General features: G+C 47.8%; 1 protein-coding gene across 3 annotated transcripts in view; it reads left to right on the plus strand.

The window, feature by feature from the left end:
• The window catches only part of PPP1R16B (protein phosphatase 1 regulatory subunit 16B), a 49,312-nt gene that overhangs the window by 29,414 nt on the left and 6,596 nt on the right, over positions 1-13,302 (plus strand). For all 3 annotated transcript variants that reach the window (XM_085241349.1, XM_010722325.4, XM_010722326.4), the window contains exons 3-10: positions 5,493-5,563; positions 7,699-7,844; positions 8,819-8,922; positions 9,206-9,330; positions 10,857-10,982; positions 11,323-11,398; positions 12,456-12,585; positions 13,127-13,295. In XM_085241349.1, the coding sequence (XP_085097475.1) occupies positions 5,493-5,563; positions 7,699-7,844; positions 8,819-8,922; positions 9,206-9,330; positions 10,857-10,982; positions 11,323-11,398; positions 12,456-12,585; positions 13,127-13,295 (947 nt within the window). The remainder of the gene's footprint in view (positions 1-5,492; positions 5,564-7,698; positions 7,845-8,818; positions 8,923-9,205; positions 9,331-10,856; positions 10,983-11,322; positions 11,399-12,455; positions 12,586-13,126; positions 13,296-13,302) is intronic.

The raw sequence follows: 13,302 nt of genomic DNA on the forward strand, positions 1-13,302 counted from the left end.
CTGTTGACTCTGGAACCTAATAACGCTGTAAAACAGCAATAGGAACTATTTCCTGCTGCACAGAGCAGGTTGCAGTATCCTGTTGCAAGTCCTGCAGGCTGCTTGTGTGCAAAGCATGGGCTGGTTGTGCAGTTCTGCCCTTGGGCCCTGTTGCCCATTGTGCTACTGTGATAATGGAATGGAGAGCTCCTCGTGTGCTGGGATAGCTGGAGAAATGTACCTCCTGACACCTCTGCTCCCTTTTATTGAAACACCTCCTAAGCTGTAATTGCTATTAAAGCCAATTAATTTTTTTACTGCCTTTTTGTTGTGCCCTGAAAGATTTATTTTCTAATAGGCTTAGTATAGACTTCACAGGCGATGCCTGCTGCACATCTCAGTAGATAGGTTTTGGTCCCTTACGTCAGAAGTAGCCTTTGAACAGGTGTTTAAGTGGGATCCTCTGTGCTGCTCAGATGAAAGTCTTTAATGTTGTGTTGTCTGGATGGATTTGTGCTGGCATCATGGCTTCAGGAAGAATTTCTGGGGGGAAGAAAGCTGGAAGAGCCCAGAGCAGTGGGAGAAGAGAAGGTTCTGGTGAAGCATTTATTGCTTCTGTAGGTGTCTTTCAGCTAACTGCCTGAAGCAGGGGGGTCTGCACACTGAACCCAGTGTGTAAGGAGCCAGCTGCAGGTGGGTTGCAGCTTCTTGTGGAGCTCCATATGGACATTACTGTCTCACCTGGCTCCAAAGACCCTCCAAAGAGAATCATAGGTTGAAAAAGACCATCAGGATCACCCAGTCCAACCTCAATCCATCCCACCATGCCCACTGACTGCATCCCTCTGTGCCACATCTCCATGGTTCTTGAATACCTCCAGTGACAGTGACCCCACCACTCCTGGGCAGCTGTGCCACTGCATCTCCTCCTTCTGAGAAGACATCCTGATATCCAGCCTGAAGAGGGCCAGTCCCACCTGCACACTGTGCAATGCCTCCTGCTGAGCATCGCAGCACCCCAAAGCCCTGCACTGCTCTGCTCATTGCTGCGCCTTCTGAGTTTCTAATGGGGAACTTCACCTTGGTCTCCTTGACCCGTAGCTCTATAAATCTGACTTAAAGGTTTTTATTAAGGTCTCTTCAGATAGTTGCAGTTCTTAGAAAATACTCCAAAATGCCTCTTAGAGAGAGGAGAGGCTCGTGGTCAGCCCAGGTGTCACTGTCACAATGATACTGGGGAATCTGCTTTCCTGGCTGCCTGCCCACAGCTGAAGGCAGCTGAGCCTGAGGGTTATATAAAACACTCATCCCTTCAAGTTCATCGTCAGTTTAAAAACCATACCAAAATGATTTATTTATTCATCTAATAACAGATGAGGAATGGAAACCGTGAAAATAATCTCCAATTCAGCTTTCCTTTATGTGTTTAGTATCTCCAGCATGGACCAGTGTCATGGTTAGGGTGAGCAGAAGGGGAGGGCAGGGATGCTTTTTCATGTGATGCTGCATCCTTAGGAGGGCTTGTCAGACAGCAGCATCCTGTAATTTTTATTTTCTCTATTGGAATGAATTTGGCTTTGTTTCTGCTGCATCCTCTGTGCAGTGCTGGCTGCAGATGGGTAGCTTGCATAGCGTTACTCATCTGAATAATCCCAGGTGGATGGCAGCCATAAAAGAAAGATGCTTCAGCATCGCTAGCGCTGAATGGATTATGTGAGCCTGAAGTTCTGAAGACACAGAACAAGAGAAATGTGGTCTGCAGCAGGGCCTGGGCAGTGGCCCAGTGGTCAGAGTGCTTTATCTCTTTGGGCAGTAGTCCCTGCACTGTGTTATCCTTGGTGCATGGTACTATGATGATGGATAGGAGTCCAAACATGGTGCAAAAATAGTTGAAGTAGACACTAAGAGGGGGAGAAAGTATTGGACTGCATGCATTAAACAAACGTGTAAGTTGCCAACAGCTCTCACTTGGTGTGAATGAAGGCTGGCTGGGAAGCAGACCGTGGTGCGTTTGTGCAGGAGGTGGCTGCCCCACTGCTCTGTGAATGTGGCACGAGGCAGACGGGGCTCTGCTGGCCTCCTCCCAAACCTCCCTGCTTCTGTGGGGGTGTTGGAAGGAATGTGTGCCCAGCCGTAAACCAGGTGGGAGGTGTCTGTGCAGGCTGGGAACCTTCCTGAGAAGGCTGAGCTGCAGTGGATGTCTCAGCTCAGCAGACAAAATGGGCCGTGTTTATTTTTAGGTGTGCAAACTGTCATCTTTTTGATGGTTCAGAAAGCCTCAGGGAGCTCAGGGTTTGTCCCTGACCTGGGATGGGCTCCGACTGTGTGTTACAAGAGAGGAGGATGATGCTCCTGTAGCTCATCCTGTAGCTGCTCTGCATTTAGCAGTGCTCATAAACAGAGGTTTCACAGCGTGCTGTGTTAGAAGCTGGATGCTTTGTTGGCAAAGCGCTCATTGCCTCAGTGCTGTCCTTCTGGCAAAGGTTCCCCTGCATAGCAAACATCTCAGCCAGGCTCAGGGTTGGGACCTTTGCCCACATGGTGCAGAGAGCAGTTCTAAGCAGTGTTAGTGGTTGGAGCTGTGTTTGGGTGGGAATGTAAAAGCGTGCTTCAATGCAGGTGAAACATCTCAGCGTTTACTCTGAAAAAGCGGGCATGAATGTCTGAGAATCTTTCCACTGCCTTCGAAATCTCAGCACAACAGTTTCTAACAGTGACCTTTAGGAGCGGGGAACCAGAAGGTGAAATAGAAGAGTTTCAGCATCACTTTCACAAAGAAGTCACTGAGTGCAAAGGACCAGTGTAAGCCTGGATCTGTAAGAGTGGAGGGCTGTGTGCATACGTGTGCCTGGAGCACACAGGTTGGTCGCTAAGCTGGACGGTTTGCCACTGTGTATTTTTGAGTGGAATCTCACCAAATGAAGTGTATTTTGGTGTTGTGTGTTTGTTTGTTTGTTTCCCTTCCTCCACAGTAGCAGTTGCCTTTTTGTTTTATGAGTCAGCAATACCTGGGGTATGCAGGCACCAGGTACAGAAGGGAGCATGGCAGCACGCAGAGCTGGATGGTGCAGCTCCCTGGTGTAGGGGGATCTGTGCTGACAGAGGCATTTTTCTCCATGGGAAAGCCTCCGTCTGCTTGAGGAACTTTTCTGGAACAGCTGTTTCTGGTATAACCTCTGCAGGAATTCACAGAATGACAAACGATGGTGCTGTGATAGCTCGTAAGGTGAGAGCCCGTTGCCCTGGGGGGGCCTTTGCAGTGGCATTTTGCTTTCCCTCTGATGGATGGGTTTGTGGCATGAAGTGAGGCTGTGAGAAGCGGTTGGCTGTGTGCAGGGGGGGCTGCCCAGGCTGTCCCAGGACGTGTGACAAAGGAGCTTACAGCCCGATCCACTCCGGGTGTATTTTCACAGCTGCTGTAGGAGCAGTTTCCATGCAACTCAGCACAGATGTGAATGATCAAATATAAATTGAAGATTGATGTACTCCACCTTGGTGTGAGAGAGGCTCAATTAGAGGCAGAGCAGGCAGAATAATGGAAAATGCATTTGAGTGATGCTTCGGGTAGTGTAATTTGCAATGAATTATTCACTACAATTTGTTCACCCCACTCTCATTGTGATCATTTTCAGGCCTTCATTTGCTGCACTTTTGAAAGCTCTTCCCACAACCTGTATCAAAGCAAATCCCTGCACGCAGCCCCTTCTCCCCACCCACACAAGGACAGGTTTGAAGGAGCTCAGCATTTCAGCACAGAGCTCCCTGGAAGAAGTTAATCAGAAGTGTTGAGGTTGAGGAGTTCACACCTGCAATGTGCTGAGGTTTTTCCCACCCAGCAGCCACCGGCTGCTGTCAGGTTATCCATGTCCTGTAGCTGGAATGTGGGTTTCCTGCCTGTGTGGCCTGGCATGGGCTGGAAGCTGGGAGGGAAGGGGCTGAGTTACACAAAGCTGCTCCATAACCAGCTGGGATTTATGCCATCGCATCCTCCCCATGGAGGGGCAGCACTTGCTGGTTGATCTGCCAGCGTCTTCTTGTCCAAATCTCCGTAATCATGAAACATGATTATGGGGCTGTGTGTCATTAGTACGCAGGGCCTCCACAATGGCTGAGATTGAATTAAAGCCTGAATGGCAGAGCATCCACGTAAGTAACAGCCGAGCAGAGCTGTGGGGACAGCTGCCCGTCGTCAGCCCTCACTGCGTGGATGTGTGGGGTCAGAGCTTTTATTGCAACTGGGTGCGTGGGTATAGATGGCTTCCTGCACTGCCTCCGAGCTGGAAAAAACAGCCAGGATTCGGGCTCTGCAGCTGCGTGGGGTGGGTTTTGTTCTTTGCTGCCGTTTCTTTTTTTGGTATTGGTTTTCTCTTGCACATCTGAATACCTTCGTATTGTTTCCAGCAAGTGGAAACATGCCTCAGACCAGTGGCATCCACACAAAATTTCACTTGGGTTTCGATTTGACTGTCTTGCAAGTGTGCCTTCAGCTGAACAGAGCTTTGTTCATCACCACTGCTCGTGGCTGCATTTCCCAGTGCTCCCCTCTGGCTGCAGAACAGAGCTGCATGGGGCTGCAGGGCTCACTGCCTTTGCTCTCCATTATCATTGCCAGCACTGAAGTTCACTGCCCTTTTAGTGCTCCTTACTTTGCAGCTCTGGTTTTGCTCAGTGCCTGTCTCCTTGCCAGCAGATCAGGTGGGGCTGGAGCATCTGCTGCTGTATTGGTCCCGAGGGGAGCGGCTATGAGCTCTGGTTCTGCCTGTGCTGGCACTGACATCTGGAGTGGGAAAAGCATTAGGTAGTGAAATCTCTGGAGAAAAAGCAAGGAGAGAGAAAGCAAACAGAGGATGGGTGTGGATCATCCCGACCTGTCAGTGGAGTTGAATTTGAAGAGTTCCTGCTGTTGCTGTCAGATTGCTTCCTCTGCCTTATTGCTATTACCCCCATGCAAGAGCTGCACTTCAGAGCAAACTTTGTCTCTTACCTAAGGGCTAATGGCTTTTTATGTGCTTCCAAAATTTGCATTTTAATGGAATAAATCTTATCCTTTCCCCCCACAGCAGCAATCAAAAAGTTAAGCCTCTGGCATGCTTTCCTCAAATACCCAACCACTCATGCAGAGAGTCCAGAGCAACCCTGGTGTATTTTAATGTGCAAGGGCCCATGAGTGCATTGGGCGCCTTGTACCAACCAGGCTGATGGCTTCTGGAGGCAGTACCTCATCCTCCCACAGTGAGATCTCTCTCGTGGTTGAAACCCAGACCCTTAGGCTCTCTGACCATCTCAGAGCCCTTGCAGTGTGCTCTGTGTGCAGTTGCAAAGCAAAAGATGAAAACGTAAATTGTTCTGCACACCCACATGGAAATGGGAGCTGTCATAAAGCCTCCTTTGGATGGAGGCTGGGCAGAAAGCTGTGTGCTGCTGCTCTCTGCTGGATGGAGCCAGCAGGGTGCCCAGGGCTGCTGAGGGAGCGGGTGCCTGCTCTGACCTTGCTCTCCTCTTTCTCTTTGCAGTGTGCTACCTGCTGAAGAGCAACATCAGCCCTGACCTGTGCAACGAGGACGGACTGACCGCGCTGCACCAGGTGAGGCTGCAGGATGGAGTGTTCCCAGGCGTTGTTGCTTGTTCAGAGCTGGGTCGCTTCGCCACGCTGCTCTGGGCAGTGGGCTGAGATCCAACACGTTAACTCACATTGGTAGACTATTGACCGTTGCTTTGGAATGGGCTTAGATAAATGATGGAAGAGGTGTCAGAGGAGCCCCCACAGCTCTCTGTAGGCTCAGGGACGTGAGCTGGTTTGTGTGAGAGGGCCACAGCTGGTGGCAGTAAAGCACAGGGCTATCATCCTGCTGCAAGTCTGCATCCTTCCTCGCAGCCTTCCTGCCATGAGGGTTTGTTCTGCCTGTGATCCTTGGGGCACAGAACTAGAGCCTCAGTGTCATCAATTTTAAATCTCTCAAAACACATTCAAAAAGACAAGTCTTTAGAGAGGAGTCATTGATTTGTTCTGCGTAGGGTGTGCAAATGAGATGTGCAGAGTTTCTGCACTGGCTTCTATTTCTAGTCCAAAAGGTTTTCAGTGCACACCTACCTAAGTCACATCTACCTACTGCATATTCATAGCATTATGTAAATACAAGGGTACATAACATATTTGAACGTTCTGCACTAATGTCTTTGGTTGTTTGGGGAGGTGTCCCGCTCCTCGCTTTATCCATGTTTGGGCACAAGGACACCCAGTCCCTTCTGCTGTTTTGGACTTGTGCCTCATCTCAAGGATGTCTGTCCTTGTTTCTTATTCATGGCAATCTTGGATCTTTGAAGAGAATCATTCCATCTCAGAAAGATTGTTTTTTTCTAAGTAAGCGGGACATCTGGAACTTAAAGCAGAGCTGCAACCTTGAGCAGAATAGCTCAGCCAGACAAAAATGTTGAATAGTTAGCTCTGAAGCCATCATCGGGACAGTCCCCACTGTGACATGGGGCTGTGCCTGGAAGCCACCACCTCACCCAAAGCAATGGTGTAGCTCTGGAATGTGACTTTTCTCCATTTAAAAATCCTGCTGACTTGGGGTTTTCATCTGTTCTGCACGTTGCTTTCTGTCCTCAGAGCTGGATGGATGTTGACCTGAAAAGGCTAGCTGGCTCCTAGGTGGCACCCAGAGGTGTCCCACCGCTGGCTCCTGAAGCCCTGAAGTGCTTTGTCTACTAAAGGATCAATTTTGGTAAAGGTTCATTTGGTGATCAAGGTGGGAGCTTTGCCTTCACAAGAATTAATTGAATCCCTGAGCAGGGAGAAGCTGCCAAATGATCACAAATGCCCATTACCAGTGGCTTCCAGGAAAGGATGCAGCGTATGCTTCTGTGATAACTTGGCTGCTTGACAGGCATGATTTTAGCCTTGCTTTCTCATATAAATAGTAAACAGAAATAGAAATACACACAGGGTGCTTGTCGCTGCCGAGATGCTTGCTGTGGGTGTAGATCAGCCCCTGGCAGCCTTGTGCTGCAGTGTGTGGGTCTGCAGCAATGCACAGCCAACAAGCAGGCTTTCTGCACAAGGACAAATCTTGTTCTAGTGTCTCATAGGCACATTCATGTCACAAAGTGAGCACGAGGTGGATCAAAGCAAATTCCACCTTTCCCAGAGGAAGACAGTCAGGGCCCTTCTTGCAGGTTGCCTATGGGCTATGATGTGAATGCATTGAGTCTTCTAGGAAAGATGTCCCATAGAGCCCTTCATAGTTCTGGGAATCAGCTTGTGTATCTTCAGATAACATTGGTGGGAAGCATGAACTGCTTATGAGCTGCTCATCATATGCCACTGTGAGGGATTTTCCCTAAGAAAAGGGAATGTCAGCTTGTCAGCTCATCCCTTGGTATGTGGCCATACTGGTTACCTTGAATTTCTGCTGTGTTTGCTCTTGAATACGGAAGCCCCTGAGGAGCAGCTGTATATATATGTGCTGTTGTTCCCGCACTGCTTCAGCTCCAAACAAGGTCCTGTAGAACATCAGTGACCTTCAGTCCATCCATCACAGGTGTTCTGCACAGTGTCTTTCTGACCTGGGTGTGCTAAATGTGATGTTGGAGATGCTTGTTGCCAAACACTGCAGCATAGAGTAGGTCCTTGTGTCCAGGTACAACTGAGCAGATATGAGCCCTCTTCTTCCCAAAGTAAAAAAACAAACCAAGCTGTTTACATCTCTCCCTCAACAGTGCTGCATAGACAACTATGAAGAGATTGTTAAGCTCCTCCTCAGCCATGGGGCCAATGTCAATGCCAAGGACAACGAGCTGTGGACTCCCCTGCATGCAGCAGCCACTTGTGGTCACATCAACCTGGTGAAGATCCTCATCCAGCAGTAGGTGGCTTGTTATGTCTGTCCCTTTTGGCAAGTCTGATTTCACCCACAGCTTCTGTTGGTGGAATCTGGGACTGTTTGGGACCTCTTGGAGGTAGTAACTGCCTGCTCCCAGATTGTTGATGAGAACCCTTCCTTCATTGGGGAAGAGGAGGAGGAAGAGCAGGAGGGTTGAGGAAACACGGTAAAACCCCAGTTGGCTTGACTCAGTTTTGTGAAGCTTTTGGGACTGAACTGAAATTGGCCAAATTTGGGGTAAAAAAGAAAAAGGACCTGGAATCTAAATGCAGGTGGATACTCTTTCCATAACTGTCCAAATAGATCGGAGGTCAACTAAGGACCACTTAATAGATAATTAAAATGATGTGGTTCGGAGGGTGCTGGAAATTTTCTACCCTGTGGTGTAGAGTTGATACAGAGGCTTAGGGAATTGCTTTTGGAAAATCAGAAAAATAAACCTGGCACTGGGTGATTTTTCTACATTTTTTTTGTTTTTGCCAACGGTCCTTTGGTTAGATGGAAGGCTCCCTCTGCCATTCAGCCCTTGTCTTTTACAGCTTATCTATTCCTTGTGAACTTTTCATTCAAGGACTGCCAGATGCCCAGGTAACAAGCACCTGGTAATTGCTTGGCATGGTTATCCAGAAACTCAGCAAATAAATCCATTCTGTCACTGAGAAGCTGGTGGTGTGTTTGGTGCCAGGAGAAGAGCGAGGACCAGGAGCTGCTCAGTGCCTCACGTACCCCCAGGCCATGAAGGAGGTGCTGCCCTTCATCCACATTTAGAATTTGTCTTCCCCATCTGTAGTTCCTTGGCTTTGTTTTAAATCTTTCTTCACTGACATAAAGGTTGGGGCCATTTGTGCAGCTAACAAAAACCAGCCAGGGTTTAGTAAGTGTTTATCTCAGTGTTTGGCACTGCCAGCTCTCGGATGTCCGGGGTCATTTCTGTTAACGCCTCCTTCCCCTCGCAGCGGAGCAGACCTGCTGGCAGTGAACGCGGATGGCAACATGCCCTATGACCTCTGTGAGGATGAGCCAACCCTGGATGTCATTGAGACGTGCATGGCCTATCAGGGTAAGGAGATTGAGAACACAGAAGTGGGCCAATGTAGCACTAAAAATTACCTTCTCAGCTCTTGTTTGGCCCCTCAAGAAAAGCAGAAAGCTGTGCCTGGCATAGATTTCTGGCACTTGCCTCTGTTTAGTTTCCCTGATTCCTAAATAATGACGATGGTGAAGTCCCTTCACCTCTGAAAAGGACGTGAGGCCGTGCCAGCCAGCCAGGAGTCATGAATACAGTTTTACTCAACCACTGAAGACAAAGACCCTTCCCAACTCTTTAACTGGAATTTTAACAGGAATTACACAGGAAAAGATCAATGAGATGCGAGCCGCCCCAGAGCAGGTCATGATCTGTGACATTCATGACATACTTGCGACTGGCCAGGACCTGAACAGGACTGATGCTCAAGGTGCCACGCTGGTGAGTGAAACTGCATGGCTTCATCTCACCTTCCTGCAGTCTGTGGGCGATGAAACCTGCCCTGTGGCAGGCAGTTGTACAGCAGCAACGCAGACAGGTCGCTGAGAGGAGCAAGGAAGCTGTTTGGATTGTTCTCTCTGTTTTGGTCTTGACATGTAGGATAAACGAGTACAGCTCACGAGCAGAGCCAACACAGCTTAGTGCCTATCCCTGCACTTTTTGGAACAAGTTATCTATCATTAGCTATAAATAGGAGGGGGAATGGCTGTTTTTGAGGGTGAATAGTGATAGGACAAAGGGGAATGGTTTTAAACTGAGACAGGGGAATTTTAGGTTACATATTAGGAGGAAGTTTTTCACATAGAGGGAGGTGATGCACTGAAACAGGTTGCCCTAGAAGGTTGTGGATGCCCCATCCCTGCAGGCATTCAAGGCTAGGCTGGATGTGGCTCTGGGCAGCCTGGTCTGCTGGTTGGTGACCTGCACATAGCAGGGGGTTGAAACTGGATGATCACTGTGGTCTTTTTCAACCCAACCCTTTCTATGATTTTATGATTCAAGCCCCCATTTGCTTGTCTGACTGCTTCTGAGTGTTAACTGACTCCTTGTTAAGCCACATGACCTCTACAGGACCCAGTGCCATAAAATTTATGTAAAAATCAACTGAACGGTCAGAAAGCATTAGAATTTTTTTCCAGATGAGTGTTTAGCTTCCTGTGGTGGAATCCATGTGGGAAAAGCTTGAAAAGAAGCTTTTGTGCTTCTTGTCAGTACAGCTGAAAAAGAATGAGCTCTGAGTAGAGTTGGTGCCTTCAGAACAGTGCCCAGGTCAGTGCTGTGCTGAGAAAGGCAGCAGCAGGCAGCAATTGTGAAGACTTTCAGCGGCACAAAGTGTGATGGAACATGGGAGTCTATTATCGATGTCTTCAGAGCGACGGGTGTAGCTGGAGGCTGGGATCTGAAAAAGTCAGATTCCTTTAACTTAAAGTAGCCACAGATGTAAATGTTTCTGATTTTCAAATGGTGAAAGCAATCAGAAGAGATTGGAAGTGCACTCGCACAAAGGGAGCGCTGACTAAAGCAAGCTGGGCAGTTGGTCAGCAAATCGCATCTATGGCCCTTGGTGGGGAAGAGGTTTGCTGGCATGGAGAGTGCAGAATTCACAGCAGATGATGATGTTCCCCATTGCAGGTTTGCATTTTGATGGTGCTGTTTGCTTACAGACTGGGAAGCACTTAGGAGACCTTGATTTAAAATAGAAAACAGTATACTTTTAACCCGTATATGTAAGTGATCTTAAGCACTTGCCTTTCCAAACAGAACTACATGCAGGTAGCGCTAAGTTTCAGTCGTGGGAAAAAGATGCTTTTGACCTGATGGAAATGTTTCTGCAAAATTTAAAATGTGCTGTCTGTGTAAATTTAGACTCAGATGCTATACAAAAATTCCACTGAAATTTTCTGTAAAAAAAAAACACCCATTCATGATCCTTGCAGGTGGCTCATGCTCTCTTCCTTGTCTCCTAGCTGCACATAGCCGCAGCCAATGGTTATCTGCATGCAGCTGAAGTCCTTCTTGACCAGGGGGCAAGCCTGGATGTGAAGGACTGGGATGGCTGGGAACCTCTTCATGCTGCAGCTTTCTGGGGACAGGTAAGGATTTTGATGCAAATGTCAGGTATGAGGGTGACATTGCTTTCTGCCTGGACAGACTGTGGAGCGCTCTGCCAATGGGAGCAATCTGTGGTAGGACTGAGCTTGCTGCACGGTGGCAGATGATAGCCCTGGAGCTCCAGAAAGAACCTCTTGCTGAGAAAGGTTGGGAGAGTATGTCTGTGTGGTTGAATGGTGGGAACTATGTTTAACATTGTATACATACCAGAATAATTTGAGGCGAGTTGAGTATGCATGCCGTTGCCTCTTTTTAGTTTTGAGGCAGAAAAAAGATTCCCTCAAATACTTCTGTCAATTGGCTTTCTTTCCCTTCCTTTAGATGCAGATGGCTGAGTTACTCGTGTCCCATGGGGCTAGCCTGAGTGCCAGGACATCTTTGGATGAGATGCCAATAGGTGAGTTTACTAAGATTAAAAAAGCAGATCAAAGTTATTAAGAAAAGTGCTCAGAAGCTCTTTGCTTTAAGCTTACCGGGGCTTCAGATGGTGCTTTCAAAAGCATTAGCTTTTCATTTTTCAGATGTCTAGAATCAAAGCTGGGGGACTAAAGATTTAAAGAGTCTGATTCATTATTTCTGAAAATAGTTCCTCCTACTCATAAAAAAAAAAAGAAAAAAAAGAAAAATTAATTTCTTGAGCTTTGAGTTTTTATCTTTTTTGCGCTCATGTCATCCTACTATTCCTGTGCTTTGGAGTCTACCCACTCCTTCATTGTGGTGTTGGATGTGCCCCACAGCAGCAGGGTTTGGAGTACCGCTTCTGAAACTGTTGAGTGCAGCCCTAAAACTGACATGTCTCCACCTCTGCCTTGATGCAATGAAGTGTGGCAACCTGTTGAAGCTGGAGAAGAAAAACACACACAATTCCTGGAATGGATTGGAAGTAGAAGTGCCAAAGTGCTAGCACCTGGCCAAGTGTATTATAATCTTATGCCGTGTTTTCTTTTGCCAAAAGGTTTTCTGAGTCTTAACTGAAAAATCCATGTGTTCTCATTTTGAAGGATAGAAGTTCTTGTCTCTTCCCTGACCTGCTCTGCTTTTGTCTATTCTCCTTAATTTTGGAGACTTAAGTAAAAAAGCTGCACTCAGGGGAGGTACGGTCTGATAATTAGGGAAATTTATTTTCCTTCCACTTGAAGCTTTGAGACACTGCTTGATGTCTCTTTCACCCATTCACAGGAAAAGGCACAGCCTGCTACCAGAGTTAGGATGAAGCCTGTCTGAATAGCTGGATCGTTGCAAAGCTGAGCTACAGAGCTCTTGCTTTCTGATTCCACTTCGGTGTCCAAACCATTGTCCCTACCACCGTTTGTTTGGAGACATTTTGCTTAAATTTCCCTCCTTCCTCTGAGCATTTGGAGTTTTATTTACTAGGAAGGCATAATCGTTAACATGGTGTTAACGGCACCACATTTGAATGCTCTAACTCGTGGCTTGGTTTACGTGTCCCTTAGATCTGTGTGAGGAGGAGGAATTCAAAGTATTACTTCTGGAGTTGAAACACAAGCACGATGTGATAATGAAGTCTCAGATGAGGCATAAATCCTCCCTGAGCCGAAGAACCTCCAGCACTGGCAGCCGGGGGTGAGTGGCCAAGATGTTATCTTCAGACACCGTTTGCAAACGTCTTTATAAGATGTTCTCTAGACATCAAAGCAGTCCTGCTGACCACAGAACTCCCTAAACAGCCCCTGGGCCTTTGCCCTCTGTATTTACTGCACTGGTTGCAGAGCAGATCCATTAGATGAAGTGTGTGAGATCACAGAACCATTAACGTTGGAGAAGACCACTGTGATCACCAAGTCCAACCCCAATCCATCCCGCCATGCACACTAACCATGTTTCTCAGTGCCACGTCTCCATGGTTCTTGAAAACCTCTCACTTTATCTTTTCTTGAAAATCACTCACCTTTGCAGTATTACTTTAAAACTCTTTAAAATTCCTCCCACCTTTAATATCCACACAAGTGCCTTTGTCTGCTTTGCGTGGGTGCCAGGAAACTAAACTCACGTTACATTCCAGTGGGAGATGCTAGGAAACATGAGGAGAGGCTGAGAAGGGCTACAGGATGAGGAACTTGCATGCCCTGCTCACAGCTCTGTGCTCCTTCCCCCTGCCCAACAGGAAGGTGGTAAGGAGGGCCAGCCTCTCCGACCGGACAAACCTCTACAGGAAGGAGTGCGAGAAAGAGGCCATCGTGTGGCAGCAGCTGGGGGCAGCAGAAGAAGGAAGGAACTCGGGTCTCATTGGAGAAATTGGAGAGACTCGGTCTGACCAGGAGAACACAGACCCCGTAAGGA

Source organism: Meleagris gallopavo, chromosome 22, assembly GCF_905368555.1.
Source record: "Meleagris gallopavo chromosome 22, MGAL_WU_HG_1.1, whole genome shotgun sequence".
Classification (NCBI taxonomy): domain Eukaryota; kingdom Metazoa; phylum Chordata; class Aves; order Galliformes; family Phasianidae; genus Meleagris; species Meleagris gallopavo.